The 24,458-nt window shown below is 45.2% G+C and overlaps 1 protein-coding gene across 1 annotated transcript in view; it reads right to left on the reverse strand.

Moving 5' to 3' along the window:
* The window catches only part of DSTYK (dual serine/threonine and tyrosine protein kinase), a 47,208-nt gene that overhangs the window by 19,214 nt on the left and 3,536 nt on the right, over window positions 1–24,458 (reverse strand). The window contains exon 2 of the mRNA XM_023640389.2: window positions 9,868–10,256. Within this exon, the coding sequence (XP_023496157.2) occupies window positions 9,868–10,256 (389 nt within the window). The remainder of the gene's footprint in view (window positions 1–9,867; window positions 10,257–24,458) is intronic.

Here is a 24,458-nt window from a genome sequence, read left to right on the forward strand (position 1 = left end):
CAATATTTGGCCTCTGCACTGCTGGGAAGGCAACGTCCTTCACAGACAGGGGCAGCTAATACGAAAGGGGGGCTTTCAGGAGAGCTCTTTGGAGGAGGTTTCACTCTGGCACTAAGTCTGCCCTTTGGCCTTGCCCTTCTTGCCAGGAGCACAGAGGTGACAGCCAGAGCAGCAGTGGTCATCTTGCAGCCCCAAGGCAAACCTGAGGGTGGAAACCAGCTCTAAGGATGATGAAGCAAAAAGAAATACGGAGCTTGGGTCCCTGATGACCACAGAGCTGCCACATCAGCCCTCAACTGCCTAGCTTCAGTCTAGTTTCATGTGAGGGGAAAAAAATTAGCAAGCCCCTGTTTTTCTGATTGTCTGTTACATATGACTGAACCCAATCATAACTGATATACCCAAGTTCCTAAAGTAAGTTTCAAGAATGTTCTGTGGTTGGGAAACAAACCTTTTACCGTCGTTTTCCTAGCAGTAGTTCCTGCTTTGTGCCCTCCTTTCCCGAGGGCCGCGGAGCACTTAAGAGCACACTTCCACCCCTGCACAGGCTGCTCCTCTCCGCCTCTGAACCTGGCTTCTGTTCCTGGCGCGCCAGCCCCAAGGGCTGAGCTGGAGGCTCACACCGACTCCCAGTGTCTTCAGGGGTCTGCAAACTCAAAGTCAACCCCCCAAGATGCTAGTACATTTTACTGAGATATAAAAGAATGCAGCACAAACCTGCTCGTTTGTGTCCTTAACAGCTATCAGATGTTGCAAATTTACTTTATTTGAAATCTAAAAGCTATACAACTTGTTTATTTTCTTTCAGACTAATACTGTTTCATTCCTCACCTTATTTGAGCAACAGGTATTTTTGATGAAAGACGTTAAAAATCAAAACCTGACACGTTTTCTTTTTTTCTCTCCTTCTCTAGATAAGTAAGAAACGACTGGGAAATGCCAGCCTATTGTTTCTTGTCCCGCGTGCGCGTGTGTGAGAGAGCACTCCCATTCCCAGCAAAACACCAAGGTCTCCCCTTCTTCCCCAACAAAGAACTAACAAGTTTCGTTCTCAGGTGGGTCACATAACTTTCATTTGGCTGGCCCCTTTGAACTCCCTAAAGCTAAAAGTGCTTTCAGCATCTCACCATTTGTAATCAGAGCAAACACCGTGTAAATCCACCGCCTTTCCATCGAGCACAGGCCAAGAAGAAATCTGCTGTTTCATGGGTGCCTCGAACTGCAGAGGATGTTTTCTGGTTGGAAGACTAGTCTGCCACTCATCGTGCTGTGCAAAACAAACCCCTTTCACTACCCTGAGTCACGCTGCTGGAGGATGAATCACTCACGAGGCATATTCGAAAAGTGGGTAAGAACTTTAAAGGTTTAGGGTGGAACATATGATTGCCTAAATGTCAACACTGTAACTACATATAAGATAAAGACTAGAAGAGAACCTCAAGAAATAAAAAGTTATAAGATAGAGAATTACAGGTGGAAATGTTTTTAAAAATTTTTATTTTAAAATTGCAACCCTGGGGCCACCCCCGTGGCTGAGTGGTTAAGTTTGCACGCTCCCCTTTGGTGGCCCGGCGTTTCATGAGTTCGAATCCTGGGCGCGGACATGGCACTGCTCACCAGGCCATGCTGAGGCGGCGTCCCACATGCCACTACTAGAAGGACCCACAACTAAAAATATACAACTATGTACCAGGGGCTTTTGGGAGAGAAAAAAAAAGGAAAAAATAAATAAATAAAATTGCAACCCTGTCTTAAACATATACATTTTTAAAGATATAAATCAAACTTATTATAGGAATATCATGGGAAGAAAGCCTAAATATTCAAAACCAGCTAAAGTATTCTTTAGAAAATTTTCAGGAAGAATTCTGCTTGCTTGTTTATTTGATGGATTTTCTTAAAATTCTAAAATAAATTTCCAGGTTTTCCTCAAAGGACCATTTTGTGTGTGCAACAGAACCATCAGCCAAAACTGCCAAGTCTATTTGCAGAACCAGTATCCTTTCTAAGAGACAGCTGACTTTATTTGCTCATAGGTGCAAATTCAATTTTAAAAAAATGGATTTGGGGCTTTCTAACGGTAGGTATTGCCTGGTATACTGGCATCTAGAAAGAAGCTGTCCACTCCTAAATACATCTTGAACTAAACAAAAACAGCCAGAAAACAAGTACCATGCCCTCTCTTCTCCACTCCCCAGTTATTCACTTGTGCAGCTGGTCTCACCGTTCTGACCATCAGGACTGTCAGAAGAGAGGCAACAGGAGCTGCTGGCTGACACGGGCAGCAGAGCAAATTAGAAGGGAATGTGACATGCGCTTCTGCAATACTTAGAGTGAAGGGATGACTCACACCTGACAGAAACAAAAAGGGAAGCCAGCACTGTCTCCTGGAGACAGGGAGCCAAAAAACTAATAATCAATACAGAGAGGATGAGCCAGACCTGTTCTGGGCCCTATTACGGCCACCTGAGAGGGAAGTCTGACCTCAGACTCCACTTCATGGAAGGCTGAATTCCTTCCTAGTACCTAAAACAGGTGCCTGGCACTTGGTGAGCATCCAATAAACAAATATGGGATGAATGGATGAATAAATGATGCCTTTCCTACTTGCTCAAAACCACTTTCAACATTCATATGTAATATTTTCTATCTTTCAAGCCACATCCCACACATTTTATCGCACACATTTATCTGGAACTGCTGTTTGCCTCTGCTCCGAGAATGAAGTGGTGAGTAAGCATTTTGCTCCTAACTCAATGAAGGAAAAATAATTGCAGGGGTGGGGTGGGGGAGGATGCCAGCCCGGTGGTGTAGCGGTTGAGTTCGCATGCTCTGCTTTGGAAGCACGGGGTTGTAGGCTTGATCCTGGGCGCAGACTTGCACACCACTCATCAAGCCATGCTGTAGAGGCATCCCACACAAAAAATAGAGGAAGACTGGCACAGATGTTAGCTCAGGGTCAATCTTCCTCAAGAAAAAAAAAAGGAATCCCAGGGAATCATGAGAGTATCCCACAATTTCCATTTTGAGTCACAGAGAATTCCTAAGGAGATTTCTCTCATGGAATGTATTCTGCACAAATCTGTGGAATCTACAGAAGTTGATTCGTTACTATTAATTCTCTTGGCAAGATTAAGAGAATTCAACAGAAAAGAGATTGCTACTCTGCAAACAACCAGAATTCACTTCTTTGGTTTTGTTTTGATGTAAAATAACACTTTCTTAAATGCCAAGAGGAAATCACTTAATCCCTGAAGAAGCCTGACCACTTCCTAAGAATACTGGCTCTTATTGGTGAGGACTCCTTATTCCATGGTCACGGCACATGACCGAAATTCAGTTACAGCTAAGGATGATTCTATCAAGTGATGGTTCAAACAGAAGACAGCCGTGTGCTCAGGCGGGTCACAGATGTCTTTGCTTTCTCCACAGGTCTTAGGCCTCAGGTTTACCTCACACAGAAAAGAAGTGGGCAAAGTCCTGCCCTTGCTCAGCAACTGACACACACAGCCTCGACCTCAACCCCTGTACCCATATTCTCCCCATCTTCCCTGTCAATTCTGCCCCCATGCCACCTTGACAGAGCAGCTGAGAGGTTCTTCCCGTTGCTTTTTACACAGGGTTGATTCCTCTTCATTTTTATCTAGGTCCCTGACCACACTATCAGGCTTGAATGTTAATTACATATTAAGGAAAATACGTCTCTACTCTTGTCACATTGTAGAAAATACCTTGACTCTTGTTGGTACAAACACTCTCCAAGGGGGGCTGCAAGTGAACAGGTTTCTAGGCTGTCACAAGGCTCATAAGCAACTGGGACTAAGGCGGAGCCAACCCAAGCTTCATCCCAGCAGTCAACAGAATGCAGACAAGCTCATCTCTCCACCTAGCACAAGCATCGGAGTGGGAACTCAGGGGCCAGACACAAGACTGGGGGAAAACACAATCCCAACCAAAGCCCTAAACTAGCCACATGAAACCACCATGCTGAAAGTGAAAATCATTTACAATCCCAAACAGCCCAAAACAAAGGCGTTAGCTCTGCATCTCAACTCATAAGCAAAAGCCTTAAGGATGGGAACGATCTTCTCTCTTTCACACTGTGATGGATCAGGTAACAGACAACGCGAAAAGAAGGTAATGAATAGCCTCTGTGCACTCTGCTTTGTGGATATGCAAGCGTCCAGGTGCCTACAGACACAGATAAAAGTAGGAATCTGAAGCTTTATTCTCCTACCACTTACTAGACAGATCAAGACAGAGAGACAAAATAGTATCATGGAGAAGAGAGAAGGGGGAAGAGAAAATTTTACCTTTGAACTTTTGCATTATTTACCTTTTTATAACATCTTTCTCTTTTTTCACTTTATTACAAGTAGTTCATATGGAATCACGAAGAACTTTGTCCCTAACTAGAGCAGAATAATAACTATAAGTAAGCTGGAACCACAAGGACTTAAGTTTGACAACAGGAAGGCGTTCCAGCAGGGATGGTTGTCAGGGAAGGGACAGGTGACCGAGAGTAGGAAATCCTCTTCTCAAGGACACTGATTAATTCACTCGAATGCAGAAGAGAACCGATTCACTGCGTGCCTGACACTGTGTGAGGCGCTTTATACATTCTCTCTCATTTAAGCCTCATACCAGTCCTAAAGATGCAGATTACCACCCCCGTCTTACGGACCACGGAACCAAGCACCAAAGCCACAGCCAGTGAAGGGACAAAGCCAGCATGTAAATCTAGGTCCGTCTGACTACGAGACCATGTTTTAACAGTAACTGGGGGCCAGCCCCGTGGCCGAGTGGTCAAGTTCACACGCTTGGCTTTGGTGGCCCAGGGTTTTGCCAGTTCAGATCCTGGATGCAGACATGGCACTGCTCATCAGGCCATGCTGAGGTGGCGTCCCACATAGCAGAGCCAGAAGGACCCACAACTAAAATATACAACTATGTACCAGGGGGCTTTGGGGAGAAGAAGGAAAAATAAAAATCTTAAAAAAAAAAAAATACAGTGACTGGAGGTCACTGTGTGTCAGAACCATCTGGGCTGGTGTTAGGGAAGTTCTGAAAGGAGAATGAAGGATGGACGAGACGACTTCAGGGGCCCTGACGATCCTGGGGCTCTATATTAAAAAGCACATGCTGGCTTCGAAGTAAAAGCCGTGCTGTGAAACAACCCTGCAAGGACTGGCCGAGACATTACAAAAGAAGTGAAAAGAAGAAGCATTTTGATAGCCCCAAAGAGAGCTCCTGCCTGTTGACAAGACTCTCAACCTCAGAGTCTCTGAAGGAGGGGAGATTTGCTGGCCACATATCCTCTACGCAAAGGGACACACAAACAGATCTTTGAGATAGTGGAAACCGAGGGGGAAGCCCTCCGATGCAGGAAAGAGGTAGATGGGATCCTAAAAAAGGGAGAAGACAAAAGGGGAAGATTAAGACTCCCATCTCTGCCAGATTTTCTCCCCAGCAGCTCACCGCGGAAGGCCACAAGCGAACCATTGGTGGTGAACTGAGAGGATCCAGCCTCAGCTTCAAGCTATTCCTTTTAAGAGAGAGCAAGGCTACTAGAGTGAGTATAGGGATTTTTTGTAAAATCTTGCCTCTAAACCACATATATCCTTAATAGGCAAATTAACTTATAATAGGTAATTCCCAGGTTTCTTGGCAAAGAGCAATGCAGACAGGAGGGTTACATTTCACTATGTATATTAGTCTGCTAGGGGAAAGGTAGGAGAGACGTCAAATTCAAAGAATATAGGATTACTGCCTAGAGGGAATTTATAATTTAGATTTGCCTGAACTTCCCATATCCTTTTCAAACATATCACTTTAGTTCCCCTTTCTTTTGCCCCATAAAATCATGGTTTATTTTAATTACATCTCTAGAATATCATTCTTTATTTTTCTCTCTTATACATATTACGCCCACTTGGTTTCTTTTCCCTTGGAATGGCCATTCTGGACCTAATCCCATATACTCTCTTCTCCCACAAGCATCTTCTTGCCCTGAGGCCCGTCACCTACCTTCTTTCTTACTTTTTACCCATCAACTGTCATGTTTGAATCTAGATACTTTCAAGAGAAGATATGGTAGCTAACTAAAGGTAAACAACACATAACAAATTTAGTTTTCTAAGGTGCCATAATAAATGTCAACAACTAGACAAAAATTTCGAGAAGCTAGTTTTCTAGCAACAAACAATGATTAGCAAATTTGGGGGTTAAAATTTTGCATAAATTAGTGTTATTTTAAGTAAGATCCTTTATAATGATTTTGGGTTGTGAAAGTATTAACTGCTGAGAAATTAAAAAAACCAATGTCTGTATGATGTTAAAAATAGATTTTGGGGGCCAGCCTGGCGGCATAGTGGTTGGATTCACGTGCTCCACTTCGGTGGCCCTGGGTTCATGGAGTGTGGATCCCAGGTGCAGACCTACACGCCACTCATCAGGCCACACCATGGCGGCATCCCACATACAAAATAGAGGAAGATAGGCACAGATGTGAGCTCAGCGACAATCTTCCTCAAGCAAAAAGAGGAAGACTGGCAACAGATTTCAGCTCAGGACTAATCTTCCTCACACACAAAAAAGATTTTTTCCATTGAGAGCTAGAGATTGGCGGTTATAAAGAGAAAACTTTACTACTCCAACTGGTTAGAGTTAAAGGATAAGTTTATTTGCAAGTCATTAGACCTTGCTTGGAAATACTAATCTACCTCGGTTCCCTGAAACATACCCTACCAGACATCACCATGAGCCAATAGCCTTGTCAGTGTGTGGCAGTCTGGCTGCCAGGCGACACGGACATTTGTCCAAAGGCCAGAAAACACCTGGTGGGGATAAACAGGCTACTGACAGGCGCAGAGCTGAGAACTGCAGAACTGCCACAGGGAGCGGAAGGGCACTGCTAAGCTGCAGGAATCCCATCTCAGACTGAGGGAGTTTAATCATCTCTGCTTCTCTTTATTCCTTTTCTTACAGGTGTTCATAGGAAAAAAATACACACACACGCCAACCGACATCAGATTGAGGCAACTCTGAGGCCGGCAACTGTGTTGCCCTGGACTCGCAAGAGGAAAAACAGAAAGAGAAAAAAGGAGGTGCCAGAAGGGGGGTGAGGGTGGGAAGGGGAAGTGGTGTGTACACATGGAGACAGACCCAGCGAACATGAATGGTGAAATGTGCTGCCAACTGGAAAATGACTGTTTTTAACACTAAATGGGGTTTCACAAACTAAAGGCTTAACAGTGCTCCTCCACTGCTTAACTTTGAACTGAGAATCTCAGGGGACCGAGAGCTAAAAAGCTGGGAATACCAAGTACTATGAGGCCATGTGAGGTGGCCTATTCTGGAACAAACTGAAAATGGCTAATTTATGAGGATATTAAAGCAACCTATTAGAAGAATGCCCATTGTATAAGAGGGGAGGGGAAATTCTGCTTTGATAATTTGACAGTTGAGATGAACATCTCATTTCCCCTAATTCAATCTTGGTTTCCTTCAGCTACATGTTTCCTTTCTTTGCCACTCCCTTTACAAACCAAATGGACCGGCTGCTTAGAGGTAACTCCCTGGTCCTAAATGTAATGGGAGCTAAACAAAAAGGTCTTTCTCACTGTCATGAAAAATCTGCAAGGGAGCTGTGGAACGCTCGCAGCAGTGAGCTGAGCATGACTGATGTCTTTAATGGAGACAGGAGCCTGACTCTAGTGACAGAGCAGGGTCTGAGCTCCACAAAGGCTGCTAAGGCCCCTCTGCGGCCAACATCAAGGGGTTCTAAACTTAGAACCATTGGGGCCTGTTGCTATTTCTACATCAAAACCATTGGAGAATAAAGCAGATCCGGTGAAACACTGGCTAAGGAAGCCTCACAAACCACACGAAAAAGAACACGAGAGGCTAGAGAATTCCTCAAGAAAAGAGAAGAATATTCCTCAGGAAAGAGAATACACATTTCAACTGTGTGGAGAGAAGGCTGATTTGGCATCTCAACTTCCCAACCTGGTCGCCGCCTCAATCGCCAGCTCAGTCTGACACTTAGCGCGTGGCAGGAGCAAGCACTGGGACTCTCACGAGGAAGACGTACACTCAGATACGCGCTTGGGAACGGCTCCCACTCTCCTTCCTGTGGCTGTCTCGTATCCCCTCAATTCACGGAACAAAAGTAAATGAGCCAGTAAGACGAAGGGACACAGGAATCAATCAAAACATTTGTCTCTCCTGCGGATGGCTCTGTTCACATTCCAAGATTGTTTTTAAAAGGCAAGAACAGGAAAAATCACCACCTACCCTACAGCCTTCATTTCAGGTATTTAACAGTGTTTTTTAAGCTGCAGGTCACAATGTATTAGGTCAGAGCATCAATTTACTGGGTTGCTACCATCATTTTTAAAAAATGAAGTCAAATAGAATAGAGAAGAAAACATCAGTGTGTTTTGCAAGAAGTAAAAGTATTGTTTCACGAAACTTTATTTCAAATGTATATGTGTATATATGTACTGAGTCCTGATATTAAATGTTTCTACTTACAGTGAATTAAAATCTAAAAACTTGGAAAACTGCTGATCTATTGGAAACTTAAGGGAACTAGACCAGGGTGGTATACCAGAGAGTGTAGATGGACCAGACACATACGCATCGCGAAGAAGTTCACGCATCAACTGAGCAGCCTCGGTCAGTAAACAAGGCCTGCTGTCAGTTACCCAAGAACTCTCACGTCGTCCTGGAGACAAGCAGCGCAGGCCCTCAGTGTGAAGCAGGGAAAGCCCCACTGAAACTGAGCTGAGAGAAATGCTGCTTGTATACGTAGCCCCCTCCGGCATTTATCAAGATAAAAGAAATCTGGACTCTGGAAGGAAATGAGATGACAGTTTCTACTTTTAGAGTGTCATAGGCCATGGCCACAACCAAAGGACCCATTCACTGACTGAGAGATCAAGCCTTTGAGAACAGGAGTAGGTGAAGGGGCTACTAAAAAGAAGAAACTCCCCTCCTAGCCCTGCCAAACAAGCCCGTCCTTCCGCACAGCTAGCCAAGGCGACACTCTCTCCGCTCTGAGCAGGCCCGCATTCTTTTATTCCCACCCACTCTTGACCCCTGACAGTCACACCTTTGCCAATCCCCACTTGGTCTAATCAAACAGCCCAGTCACAGCTATACGGTAGGAAAGGAAGCCCAGCATGAGACGAGTCCTTCTTAAGTGGATACGCAAGTGCCAGACGGACAATACGATCCCTCTGGAGGTGCCACCAGGCCAGTGCTGTCTCTGGGAACTTACTTCAAGAGAGAAGCAAAGATATTCTTCAGATGACGGGATCTCCAGATCTCCTTACATTGAGCAAGACCTGCTCTCACCTTCCCAAGTTCCTCAGAAAGCAGGAGACATGGTCTACCCCGTTTAGAAAATAATGGCCAGGTCTAAGGAGAACTCACAAAATTCTTCACGTAGTCTCAATCTAATAAGAACATTAATTACCCATCATCTTACCATTTCTTTTAGAACGAGACGGCTAGAGACAATTCTAGCAATATCTTCCTGCTAAGAAATGAAAAAGGGTTTCTAACTCTGATCACGACTATTCTGTAAAAGCATGTCAAGATGAAAGTATCACATTCCTTCCCTTTTAGAAAGGGAGACAAGGAGACAAGGAGCCTGCTCAGGGCCTCGCAGCACGATGGCAGAGGCAGGGACGGCACTGCCACAGCCTTGTCTGTCAGCTTCCTAGGTTATGTTCCTTTCACTCCATCAGCTGATGCTCAGAGCCCAGAGTATACACTGCCAACTTACTTTCTGAGAAAGCTCCAATACAAGGAAAGCTGGTCTGTATGTGTACAGTTGCTATACGAGTATGAAGTCGGTACCTGCAGGAGTGCATGGTGCATCGTCACCGCCAGTTCGGCTAAGACATGGGCAGCATCCTCACCGTCCTCCTGGACCTCCAGGTCCTCCTCAGGGATGGTTTCCCAGTTGCCCTGGTGAGCAACCAGCGTGTGCACTAGTTCATACTGGCCGGGGAGCGCCAGGCTGACCCGAGTCTGAGTCCCGTAGGTGAAGCGGAGGCGCCGAAGCTTGCAGCTCTCCTCACTGCCCGGCCTGCTGGTGGGAAGCACCTGCACGCCCAAGAGCAGGTTCAACAGCCGGCACTTGACGTGACAATCCTGGCCGAGGATCAAGATGCAGGGGAGGCAGTCCACAATCTGCTGGAGGTACTTCTCTTCCTTAGGTGGGAAGGAAATGCAGCTCAGCTGGCCTGGTTGGGGAAGGGGAGGGTGGAGGAAGAGAAAGGAGTACAGAGAGAAGAAGTGAGGAGGGGTAGAGAGACACACAGGGACCCCAGTAGGACGCCAGGGTCCTAGAGAAGAAGTTTCTAGGAAGCTCTTGGTTGAAGGAGGCATCAAGAAAACACCCCAGTCAGAAAAGGCTTCTCAAATATCAAACCAAATTCCCCTCCCAGGCTCATCCCAGAGCAGCTGTTTCTGTCCAGAAAGGTGGCAGTGACAGGATCCACCCTCCCCCGCTTCCTCATCCAGGGGAAGGATTGCCTAAGGACTTTACAAGGACTCAATCACAAGCACAAGATCATTCAACTGACAAAGCAGGAAAAGACGAACTAACTGGGATGTGAGTCCAAGAGAAACTACACCTGAGTACGTCAAAATGAAAACCTGCCTTGAGGTAGAAGAGCCAACGCTTGAACACATAAGGCCCTTTCAAACGTCTCTACCACACGCAGCTTCAGATTGCTACTTTCCTCATTTACGATATATTTTATAACTAAATGTGTGAGCTAATCTTTATTTCCACACATGTCGAAATAAAATGTTATTCAAGTTTGCATAAGCTCTAGAAGCTTTTCTGGTTCATCTCTCTGATAGCTGGTGACAGCATTCTGCTGCCAAGTCATCTGTTTTCCTAAAACATAGGGTGCTCAGTTAAGATCAATATCTCCTAATCAAATCATATTCCTTCAGTTTACGGGTGACAAGACCCTGAGTGGGACAAAGGGAAAGAGCGCCTGTCAGGATAAAATCCAGGCAAATCCAGAAGAGATGTGATCTAGCTCAAAAACACTCTTTCAGGACGACCTCACTCATCTAAATGGCTAGCTTCCACAGGATCAAATAGTATTCAGGAGAGAACAAAAGGCTTCCTGAAGTATAAGAACCTCTGTCTGGGAAAAAGAAGCAGGAATTAATTGCATGGGACTCTGGGATTCTGAACTCCATCATCCCCACCGTGTTCGGTGCCAGTGCCTGCCCATGTGCAGGACTCAGGCAGCCCTTGCGTTTGTTCAGAAAGGCACAGACACACAGCTCTGAGCTATCAGAAGGCCCATCTCTGAGCCAAACACACACATCCTAATTGAAATCTGGGGTGGCACCAACTGAAACGGTCCTCCCTGGAGTCACTTATCCATGAGCGGCATTAAACCCTTCGTAAGCTGTTGACTTTGTTCCCGTAACTGAAGCGAGAGAGGCCTGACTCATTTAAGAGGTTGTTCTACTTCAGACTGTGCCTATCCGGCTACGAACTTACTATTTCAAATCCTCAAACCTCCTCTTCCACAAACGGCACTACCAAAAGGTTTAAAGAACTCAGCCTGCACCCACACCCCGGCACGCACTTCATTCAGCCCTTCCTTTTCTGTCGTCCATCATTAGTACACGTACCTCAGCAACACTGGACACTGACACAAGAAAATCTACTCTCCTGGGAAAGAGGCGGGTTCCTTTGAAAAAGCAAAGAGCATTAAATGAGTGCCTAAATCTGCGCAAGGTATTTACTAAGCACGAGAGTGAGATCACCAGATCACTGGTCTAATCTTTGACCTACAATCTAAAAGCAAGAGGACCCAGGAGCCGGGCCTGTGGCCGAGTGGTTAAGTTCGCGTGCTCCAATGCAGTGGCCCAGAGTTTTGCCGGTTCGAATCCTGGGCGTGGACATGGCACTGCTCACCAGGCCATGCTGAGGCAGCGTCCCACATGCCACAACTAGAAGGACCCACAACTAAAAAACACACAACTATGTACCAGGGGGCTTTGGGGAGAAAAAGGAAAAAATAAAATCTTCAAAAAATAAATAAATAAAATAAAAATAAAAGCAAGAGGGCCCAGCCAATTGATTATGTGACCAGTAGCAATTCTGTTCACAATTAAACATTTAGCACAGTCAATTCTAGTTATCTATTTATAATTATCAAAAGCAGGAAGAACCACCATATTTCTCTCTATATCCTCAACACCCAACACATAGTAAGTGCGTTCTGTTATGCATTTCTCTGCTCTGTGTCAGAATCCATTTATTGTGGAGAATTGTCTACAAAAAGCTATAAGTGGTTCTATTAAGTATTCTGAAAAGTCTGGTACCATGACGAATAGCTTAGGAGCAACTGTCATTCCCCAAAACCTCCTTCATCTCAACATGAGAGTAGATGTGGACAGAATAGGACTTCCCCACTCGCCTTACGGAATTCAATGCCCATAGTGTCAGCCTGAGCACAAGTCCAGCTACATTCACTCTTATCTACACTTCCTATCTTCCCTCTTTTCCCAGGCCTCCTCAGATTTTCAGATAGGTGTTTAAGTGTAAGTGCATACTGACAACCTTTATAACTCCTCTAACAAAGGCTGGTACGTAATTAAAACCCACAAACCCAAATGAGCTCTAATGCTGCTCCTAGGAGAGCAGATAACAGAGAATGAAAACCAAGCAACAAAAAGCATTTTTCAGAACCAGAGGGAGAGCTCTCAATATCTCTGAGACAAAGTGTCAACTCTAGGAAGCCAGTAAAACATGCTGCATCAGCCCAAACCACAGCTGACACATCCCAAATTATCACCCCGTCTCTGTAGTGGCAAAAGCAGTCACCACAAATAAACCTGCTGGGGTCAAACACCACAGACCAGTGCAATGGGAAAGCGGGCTGATGCTGAGCCCAGTTCTAATCTTTGTTTCCAGGCACCCTGCCAGGGTTCTACGTGTCACCTATTGGACTGAAGAAAGGTCTTCAACACGAACATCGCCATCTGTTTTTCGATACGTCATTAGCCAAGCCCTTAGCTTCTCCCACTAATCTTTAGCTTCTTCAATGATCTCCAACATGTCTACAAGATTTGAACAAGGGCGTGGGGAGAACGAAGCTGAAGCCAGCCTGTCACACGCCTTGCTTCTCTGGGCAAACGGGCAGGTGAGGGAGGAGCGCAGACCGAGGGGGGAGAGCACCAGCGAAGAGGGCAGACGCTCCGACCCCAGCCTCACCACGGACCAGCTCTGCGACTCTGGCAGCTCGCTGGACTTCTCTGAGCCCTGGACTTCTCATCCGTGAACTGACGGAGTTGCATTAGATCATCTTTAACATCCTTTCCAATTCTAAAATTCCAGGATTTCATCAGGTTTTAACTGTTGAAAGAAAAACCATTGAGGGGGATGGGAAGCTGGTCTGGCTGTTTTTGCTTTAAATTCTATGTGAATTTAATTATGCAAGCTCTTCCTGGACCATTCTAATTGCAGATCAAAAAGTGGACTGAACTGGCCAGGGCTCTGAGGACCTGCAGAGCAGTTTCCACAGTTCTCTAGAGAAGAGATTAAAAACTGGGGCCTGACAGTAGGAGGGAGGAAGAAGATCTGTTTCAGAGCTGGAGCAGCCGCCTCCCAGCCTTAAAGGACTTCTGAGTTAATTGGGTTTTCTTTTGTAATTAATATAACAGCATCTGCATACGGGGCTGCCAGAAGGTGACAGCAGGGCCTCTCAGCTGGAGCACATTAACCTGCCAACTCGCCTGCAGGAAAAGGCAAGTCAAACTGTCTTAAGTACAAGCCAAGGTTGTTTCTTCTTCCTTGATGGTTCTTAAATACAGATGATCTTGATGGGGTCACTTCTAAACAAGGCTTCAAACTAGAAGCAGGAGAAGAGCAACCAAAGCGGCCACCCATTTTGCGTATTTGTTTCAGATAAGGAAAGGGAGCAAAACAGACCAACTCAAAACATGCTGCTTTGGCATACGGATTATTTTAAGCTGGTTATTTTTAAGAAACAGCAGACACAGGTGAAGCTCTGAAAACTGAGTAGAAGTTACTCCTTTGTAAGAAACATTTACAAGGGAAATTTCCATTTGTAAAAGTGTCTGCCTCTCAGGTGCTAAATCTCTAGAAACTTTTCAAGGCAGAAGGCAGGGACTTCACCGCACAGCCCTTCCTGTCTCCTCTGCGCTCTTCCCGACAGCCTCCTGTAACCGGCCTCCCCCCACACCAACAGCTTTGGTCTTTCACTGGAGATGATATTTAAGGTGGGCCATTTTGGCAAGTTATTTATTTTTTCCCGGGTCTCCTGCATGTACACAGGAGGCATACACGTTATTAAACTTGTTTGTTTTTCTCCTGTTAATCTGTCTTTTTATTACGGCGGTGTCTCAGCCAAGAACCTAGTAGAGGGAAAATTATTTTTCCTCCTCCACATTAACATTTACTGAGTCCTTTCTAAATACATCACTTTATTTGTCTCATCTCATTTAGTGCTCATAATTCTACCAGACAAGAACTGTTATTATGCCCATTTATAGATGAGGAAACTAGCTTAAAAAACAAAGCAGAGGGGCCGGCGCGGTGGCGCAGTGGTTAAGTTCACACATTCCTCTTCGGCAGCCCGGGGTTCACCGGTTCAGATCCCGGGTGCGGACATGGCAACACTTGGCAACCCACCCTGTGGCAGGCGTCCCACATGTAGAGGAAGACGGGCTCGGATGTTAGCTCAGGGCCAGTCTTCCTCAGCAAAAAGAGGAGAATTGGCAGCAGATCTTAGCTCAGGGCTAATCTTCCTCAAAAAAAAAAAAAAAAAGAATAAAAAAATAAAAAAGCAGAGGCTGGCCCCATGGCCGAGTGGTTAAGTTCATGTGCTTTGCTTTGGTGGCCCAGGGTTTCACCAGTTCAAATCCTGGTCATGGACTTGGCACTGCTCATCAAGCCATGCTGAGGTGGCACCCCACAGGCCACAAATAGAAGGACCCACAACTAAAATACACAACTATGTACCCGGGGGGCTTTGGGAGAAAAAGGAAAAATAAAATCTTTAAAATAAATTAATTAATAAAATAAAATAAATAAAAATAAAAAAGCAGAAAAGAGCCCATGTTTCTCCATTTATCTAAGCAGATAAAAGGTGGCACACAGGGCAGTGCAGGAGCTGTCCCCAGGTCTCCGGGGGCCAGGTTAGTGCTTGATAGTAGACAGTGCCCGGACCAGCGGCGGAATATGCCATCCCAAAATACGCCACTTTGGCATAAGGATTATTTTGAGCTAAAGGCCCTTGTACACAGCAGGTATAAGAAGGGCGCTGACCTCCCTTTTTCTTTCTGAAAGCAGGAGAGAAACCCCATCTGGAAGATGCCCTCCCTGTCCCAGGAGGAAGGCAACATTCTTATCACCAGAGCCCAGGATCAAGGCCAAGCAAAATCTGCACAAATAAGCCTTGTTAAACTAACTCTTATTTTCCAGTTACTTTTCCACCATTAGCTGCCCTCGCCCAGGCCCCTTGTCTTGTCACGCTGTTAGAATCTACTTCTCTTTGTCCCTTCAGTAGATAAATGTTCAGCTTTCTTTCTTCATTCTCTTCTAGGGACGCCCCTGTACATACAAAATTTAATAACATGCATATGCTTCTCTCCTGCTTATCTGTCTCATGTCAGTCTGATTCTCAGGCCCGGGTGGAGACTAAGAGAAGAGAAGAGGAATTTCTCCCCCCCACACCCCCATCACATTGTTTCCCAATTTGGGGCCAAACACAACTCAGCAATTGCTGGGCCCCAATTTAAAGCAGACTGATAGAGTCCCTGTGAAAACTGTCCAGAACCATAAGGAATAAAGGCTGGGGGGAAAACACAGTATTACCAGTAGCTGGTGCATACTTTCGTGTGTGTGTGTGTGTGTGTGTGTGTGAGGAAGATCGGCCCTGAGCTAACATCTGTTGCCAGTCTTCCTCTTTGGTCCTCCCCAAAGTCCCAGGACGCAGTTGTATATTCTAGGTGTAAAGTCATTCTAGTTCTGCTATGTGGGACACCACCACAGCATGGTTTGATGAGTGGTGGGTAGGCTGGCACCCAGGATCTGAACCCACGAACCCCTGGCCGCTGAAGCAGGGCATCCGAACTTAACCACTTGACCACAGGGCCGGCCCCTGGTGCATACTTTTTAAAAATGTTATTATTCTACCTAAGATCTCTAGAGTCCCTTTTCTAAAAGAAATAGGAGGGGCTTTTCAGAGAAATTTTTAATGCTTACTCATCAGTCAGTGTGTATTATATTAAGCCCCTTTGGGTTTGAGGTTAAGACTATTCTAAGAAGGGAGAACTGGAGTGAAGGAACGCCAATGGGCTTTTTACATCTCCAGTGACCCATAAGGATAGATGTTTTATTTAAGTTGTTTTTGGAGTAACAGCAATGAATTTCTATCAATACACTCTCCTTGCCTGTCTTCCATCCCACTCAATAGCAGACACACGAGAGGTGAGTGAAGGCCAGTCCATGACCAAGGCAGGGAAGGCACCATATGGAGTAAGTGAAATGGAACTCTATCTTTGCCTTATCACACTATTACAACTCAGAAGGGTGACGGGGCTCCAGAGCTCATTTAGGCCTCATCAGAGTTGGGACTGCAATCCTTGTTCCTGGTACCCAAGGGTTTTCCTCCTTCAGTAATTTTTTTTTTTTGCTTGAAGAAGATTGGCCCTGAGCTAACAACTGTGCCAGTCTTCCTGTATTTTGTATGTGGATCACTGCCACAGCATGGCTGATGAGTGGTGTAGGTCTGCACCCAGGATCCAAACCCATGAACCCAGGCCACTGAAGGTGAGTGCAGGAACTTAACTTCCATGCCACATGGGGCTGGCCCCAGTAAAGTTTTTTATCTCACTTTTAACACGAATGAAATACAAAGGATTCTGTAATTCACTGACGTAATCAGAGACACAAATATGCATTTCCACAAATAAGTAGTGATATTTTATTTCTCGTTAACTATATGTGCCAAGAGTAAAGAAAAGGACAACTCCTAAGCTGAGAAATGAATGTTATACAGTCTTTCTTCTAGAAGCTTTAAAGTGTTGAGCTACAAAAATCCCAAGAGCCGAGAGAGAAATAATTCTGCCAAGAAACATGTATCATTTCCAAAGGAGCGCTCTGACCTTCAGTCTAATTTAAAGGATCCTGAACTACAGAGGAGGCGTCCTCACATAAGGAAAACACATGCTTAGGGAGGCTGGGTTTCAGGATCTTCAGGACCAAGTAGGACACGGTACTTTGGTTGAATGGGATGGTTTCTGGAGACTAGAGACTGAAATGTACTTAAGCAGCCAAAGCTCTTGTTGAAAGCTGAGAAGGCGAGCTGGCAGAAACATCGCTCAGGTTATCCTACCTGGTGGCCACGTTAAGATCGCCAACAGCGTTTAAGAAGTGGATTGTAGGGGCTGGCCCCGTGGCCGAGTGGTTAAGTTCACACACTCCACTGCAGGCGACCCAGTGTTTCGTTGGTTCGAATCCTGGGCGCGGACATGGCACTGCTCATCAAACCACGGCGAGGCAGCGTCCCACACGCCACAACTAGAAGGACCCACAACGAAGAATATACAACTATGTACCGGGGGGCTTTGGGGAGAAAAAGGAAAAAAATAAAATCTTTAAAAAAAAAAAAAAAGTGGATTGTGCTGACACCTGGGGAGAGGGAGATAAACTCCCCACAGCCTCATACCCCCTGGGAGCCATGTGAAATGAAGAGACTGCACTCAGCAGCCTGCTGACGCCTTCTTTTCCTGAGGCTGGTCATGCTGCAGAGGGAACAGAAAGGCAGGTGGCAGCTGAGGCCATAACTTATGAGCTGCAGAGATGGAAGCGGTTCCTTGAAGGAAATCAACCCCATGCTGCACAGATGAGTTTCTATCATGTGGAAGGCAGCATTTTGTAGCTAGTAACCATTAAGAATGATCCAATGGTGGGAAGACGTCAAAAGGACGCAGGAACCAGCTCAAAGCGGGGCTCACTGACCAAATCAGGGACAATTTAAGCCTAAAAATTTTTTAAAGAGATTATAATCCACTGAAAAAATTCACAAGTCCACACTGACATAAATAGGTAAACAAACAAAAAGGAAAGCTCTTTCTTACCAAAGAATACCAAATAAGAAATACAGAAGGAATGATGGATACAAAAAGCACCCCGTGGCAGGCGGGAGCGGTCAGCGGGAGCTGGGTCTGGTATAGGGAAGTTTTTCTCAGGAACAGGACTATCAGTGAAATCTTAGAACACCACCCCACAAAAGACTAAGCAAATGCAAAGGGAAAAACGGCGACTTTAAGGCGGAGAAACCTAGAGGAGACAACATGACCAGGGATCAAGCTTAACATCTCCAGGGTCGGGGCTAACACCATGCACCCCGACGTGATGCACATCCCACCATTTCTGGGCCTCGTCCTGCTAAGAGCTCATGGCCTGAGTCTAGCCATGAGAAAACAAGACAGATTCAGGCTGAGGGTCATCCTACAGAATGTAAGGCCAACTCTTTGAACTGTCAAAGATATAAATGCCAGGGAAAAGCTGAGGAACTATTACACATTAAGGGAGTCAGAAGAGACATGACACCTAAATGCAACCTGTGCTCCTGCATAGGATCCTGGATCAAAAAAAAAGAGAGACATTATTGCAACAGTTGGCAAAACTTGAATGGGGTCTGCGGATTGGCTGGTAGTACTGAATGAAGGTTAATTTCCTGATTTGGGGAGTTGTATGCTGGTACCTAGAAGCATATCCTTGTTCGGGAGAAATGCACACCAGAGTGTCTAGAGGAGATAATACCACCTATCTAGAGCGTGCTTTCAAAAGGTTCTGAGAAACGGTAGACACAAGAAAGAGAGAGAAAGAGGGAGAGATTGGGTGATGGAGCAAATGCAATAAAATGTTAAAAACTGGAGAATCTGCATGAAGCAGGTATGAAAGTTCTTTGTACTATTCTGGCAACGTTTGTGGAAGTTTGAAATTATTTCAAAATAATTTTTTTCTTTTTGAGGAAGATTAGCCCTGAGCTAAGATCTGCTGCCAATCCTCCTCTTTTTGCTGAGGAAGACTGGCCCTGAGCTAACATTCATGCCCATCTTCCTCCACTTTATATGTGGGACACCTGCCACAGAGTGGCTTGCCAAGCGGTGCCATGTCTGCACACGGGATCCGAACCAGCGAACCCTGGGCCCCCAAAGAGGAACGTGCGAACTTAACCACTGCACCACTGGGCCTGCCCCTCAAAATAATTTTTGAAAAAGGAGCCAAAAGGATACCTAGTAAAGTGTATCTAGTTCTGGATCTCAGAGGAAAGAGATCAAGAGATAGAATTTTACTTGACAAAGAAAAAAAGAAAAACTACATCCAATACAGTAATGATAGGCTTTAAACAGTAACAGCGTCTTCACTGTCTCACTTTGGCCCTGCACATCACCTTCTGCCGCCTCAAACTTTCTGGGATCGTTTCCTGCTGCCAGTTCGGGGTCTGGGGAGTTCAAGGCACTCATCTAAGTAAGTAGTTCAGGATCAGATTCAGAACCCAAATCCTCCAAGCTGAGCAGTACAGACAAACATCACGCTCCAGGGCAGGACACGCTGATGAAAGTTACCCATAACCATCCACTTCACTGGACAGCAAGTCAGCAGAAGAGCTTGGCCTCGCTCGGCCTGCAGCGGCCCCTTCTGATCCCGCGGCGGTGGGGACACACCTCGACTTCTGGAGAACAGGTCTCCTCCTCACCAGGTGCTGACAAACCCCTTTTCCAAGCTGGAGCAGAACGTCTCCATTTCTCTCCAGGGAACCAGGCCCAGCAGAGCAGCCCAATTAGATCAGGAGAAACTGAAGGAGGTGTCCCAGCGGGGCTCTTGTATGCTGGAAGATTAAGAATGACTTTTCTCCTACTAGCTGTTTCCCACATTCCTCCTTGCACCTACACATGTCCATATTAAAAGTTAAGGCCAGACTATGTTGTAGAGAATGTTCCTAAAAGGTGAACTCCATATTGATGCAGTCACTGTCCCTCTAATTTGAATAAAGAGAGAGGTTTTATTCAAATTAGTCTTGTAATCTAGCTGATTTATCACAGGGCCTTAGTCTTTGCTCTAGAAAGTTTGGCTTGACAAAAACAATCCTTGGGAATTGTAATTCTCTCCCCATTACATAGACTGGAAGACGGAAACACACTACACTAAAATCTGTCGGGCATAACAAGGCAGTGACACTTTCAATCTGATGAAGCTAAAGTTATACTGTTTTTACATCTGAGTAAAAGAAAAGGGACGAGAGCATTTTTTTAAAAAGTGTGAGGTTTTTTTAATCAAAGGCTTTTAAGAATACATAACCTATCATCATGCTTTAGGATCGTTTTGATGCGTTTTTAGTTAGACAAATGAAAAGCAAAACAATCCTTCATCCTCCTCCTCCTCTTGCTGCCCACAGGCCACCACCCTGGGGAGCCGCAGCCCATTACAAAGCCCGACTCCAAAGACTTGTGGCCAAAAAGCTCCCGCAGCCACACCACCCAAAGCTGGGGAACACATCCACACCATGCACACCGCCTGCTGAAGGGGACAGAAGGCGGCACCGCACGGGAGGGCACCCCAACCAGGCCCTGGGATACTGACGAGCCCCCATGCTCCAACGAACCTTCCTCCAGAGCTTTGGTTTGGACTTGGAAGAACGTTATACATAAGGGCATTTTCTCAGAGAGGCGGATTTACAGCTCTAAGCAAGGGGACACATATCTCAACCACTGCTACATCTGTTCTCCTCTGTTCAGGTGTCAAGTTCCAGGATCCCCAAGATCACCAAACTCCCCATTTGGCAAAGAATTGACTCAATTTCCAAGTATGGAGTGGCATATACTTAGCCTGGAAATCCTACAGGGGACTCCAACCAGACCTTTGAGAGTTAAGGCAGAAGAGCTGCCTACTCCACATGGACTCACCCTTGATATGAAGGACACCATTTGGATTCCCTGGACCGCATAGGAAGCAACACCCATCATCCCCAGAGGTGAATTGTTTTCCTACAAGACGTAAGGAGCAAACTCAACTTAGGTCTTAAAACTGCTAGGGAAAAACCACATGCACCCACACACCTCATACTCTTCATACTGGCTTCTCTGTGAGTGCCTTCTGAGAACCAGAGGGAGATAAAAGACGCTCTAACAATAACCTTCATGAATGCATTCTGCTTTTGAACCATACCCACAATTACAGTTACTCCATCAAAGGCAGATTGGGACTAATTTTCCTGTACTCTGTCAGAAAGTCAGTAAAGCATCTCAACTCCAGTTTTTATCAATGCCATCTAATCTTACAACTTCCCATATGCATTATCCCCACACCCTCAAAGACAGCTAATGATTAAGTAGGTAACCAATCTGTAGAAAATCCTCTAGAGGGAACATGAGAAAACACTAATCCTTCTTGCACAACATCAACTTGGAATTAATAATATTGGTCAGTTGGGCACGGTTCAGCACTGAGTGTCTTGTGGCCAGTACAGAGTCAGGCATTAAGAAAGGTATGCTGACAGACAGAGAAGGACAATCGCTGTCTGATTCCACTCATATGAGAAATTTAAAAATGTAGACAAACACAACAGATTAGTGGCTACCAGGGGAAAGGTGGGGTGGGGGGTGGGCACAAAGGGTGAAGTGGTGCACCTACAACACGACTGACAAACAATAATGTACAACTAAATTTCACAAGATTGTAACCTATCATTAACTCAATAAACATTAAAAAGAAAAAGAAAGGTGTGCTGAGTGAATGAATATTAAGGATTTACTTCCCACATTATGGTGGGGCTCTGGTACACTGGTATTGTATGTAACTCATTCTTTGGGCCATGAAAATCATTCTTTGGGATACTGGCACAGAATGCAGCTCCAGCCTCATCAGTCGTCTGTCAAATGCATATCACTGTTCTTTTTTAGGGGCCCAGATAATAGAATGTGGGCAAATCTACTAGAGTCTATATCTTCTATGGGGGAGAAAAACGCCTTTCTGAAGTGGAAATTAAATTGCATTTAATTTCAAAACATTATTCCAGTATCTGCCAGCCATGGAAATAATTTGCCTATTATGTACAAAGCACTATAGGAAGCATTGCAAGGGATACAAAGACGAGTAAAACACAGTCTTTACCCTTAGGGGTTCGCAATCTAGTAAGCGGGATAAGAACAATACATCCACAGCTATCAGAAAAAGACATAAACAAATAAAAGTAGGATCCCTATGCCCAGAACCTATAGGAATTGAACAAGTTTAAGGTGAAATTCATATTCCCCTTTACTTCAATAACATATTTTTTGAGCCTTTTTAAAAGCTTGCTTTTGAGAAGTACATTTACTGCAGGAAGGTTCTTAACCTACTGAGACAGAGAACAGAGGCATGAAGAAAAAAAGGAGATGCTGGGAAAGCAGACAGACCAAAACAAAATTTAAAGACCAGAGTGGGTTTTTATTTAAATCCTGCTTTCTTTAAAAACTACTTGCAAGGCTGAAGAACTAACCATAATGAAATCAGTAATGACTTTTAAGACTAAACATAGTGCAAATGATAATAAACTTACAGGTGATAATGTCTTTCAAGAGCAAATGGAATTATCCAAGCCTTTTTAATAGTGGGCTTCCCGATGCAACGGGAACATGATCCTAGGAAAGGAAGCTTAGGAAGGGGAAAGGTGGTAAACGGGAAGGGTCCCCAGAGCCACTGTATTGTAGAGGCCACCGCCTCCCAGAGCTCCTTCCAGGGAGCTGGAGGTAGCAAGACCAGGGAAGAGGGGCCTGGTGCCCTCAACGACAGGGACCGGCAACTGGAATAAGAAGCTTGAGCAGGTAGTGTCGCGTTATACTCATTCAACTGGATAAAGTCTCCCACTGAAGTAAATTATGGTTCCACGGCAAGCTATGGAGCCTAGGTTGTGACTCATTTGTAACAAAATCTCTCCACTGACAGGGTGCATTTTATATTCCCATGGCCAGGTCAGAAAAGAAGAAGGGAGGAGTCACGGAAGCAGAATTAGACTGGGAGCCCAGACACCGGGGCCTAAATCTGGCTCCAGTTCAAAACTGTTGTGTCCCACATTCCACCTTTCTGCTCCTTAGTCTTCCCCACGCCCACCATGTTCCAGCTTCCCAATCTAGGTTCACAACTACATCCGCACACACAAACAGCCACATGTATTCAGACTAAATGCATGCCGGTGCTAAGGGCTTTACTGTAAATGTCACAACTTCATGAGATAAACATTATCACTCCTATTTTATTTATTTATTGAGATATAATTCACAGATCACAAAATTCACCCTTTTAAAGTGTACAAAATTTTTTTAGTATATTCACAAAGTTGTGCAAGCATCACCACTATCTAATTCCAGAACATTTTCATACCCCAGAAAGAAGCCCCGTAGCCATCAGCAGTGCCTCTCCATCCTCCTCTCTCCCAGCCCCTGGTGATCACTAATCTACTGTCTCTCTTTATGAATTTACCTATTCTGGACTTTTCACATAGATGGAACCATACGATATGTGGCATTCTGTATCACTCCCACTTTACATAGGAAGAAACCAAGATTCAAGTAGGTTAAATAACTTGCCCCAAGTCACACAGTTTAAGAGGCTGAACTGGAACAGGAACCCAGGTCTGATTCATACGCTTGTGCTTGCTTTTGACCAGTATATGCAGCATCCATATAGGAAGAAAATGGAGAGAGAAAGTGAAGTTTTAGATGTACTTGGGAAAATGGGTTCTGTTCATCTAAGGCAATACAAGTAATAAATAAGGACCACAATTAGAGCACTATCTCTGCGGAGCTTATGCTGAAACGCACGGCAGCTCTTCTAAACAGATGATGGCAAACTACCAGAAAGCATGCCCATCCCAGTCTCCTGCTCTTTCACCCCAACACCCCAACTTCTCTCCACCCCTCAGCCATGAAGATGGCAGCTCTACGGAACCAGGCTGTGAAGAATCCCCTCCCCCAACTGTCCGTCCCTTCCCCAAATGTCACTCTGGCACTTAGACTTTATCATCCATACAAACTGCTATCTAAGAAGTTCAAGAAAAATGTCTATTTTAAATAAATGTACTAGTGCTTTTCCTCTTTCTTTTTTTTTTTTAAAGATTGGCCCTGAGCTAACAGCTGCTGCCAACCTTTTTTCTCTTTTCTTCTCCTTCTCCCCAAAGCCCCCCAGTGCATAGCTGTATCTTCTAGTTGTAGGTCCTTCTAGTTCTGCCACATGGGAAACTACCTGAGTGTGGCCTGATGAGCGGTGCCACGTCCGCACCCAGGATCCGAACTGGCGAAACCCAGGGCCACCGAAGTGGAGCATGTGAACTTAACCACTTGGCCCCGGGGCCGGTCCCCTCCTCTTCTTTTTATTTCTGGCAACCAATTTATAC

The sequence above is a fragment of the Equus caballus genome, chromosome 5 (genome assembly GCF_041296265.1).
Source record: "Equus caballus isolate H_3958 breed thoroughbred chromosome 5, TB-T2T, whole genome shotgun sequence".
NCBI lineage: Eukaryota > Metazoa > Chordata > Mammalia > Perissodactyla > Equidae > Equus > Equus caballus.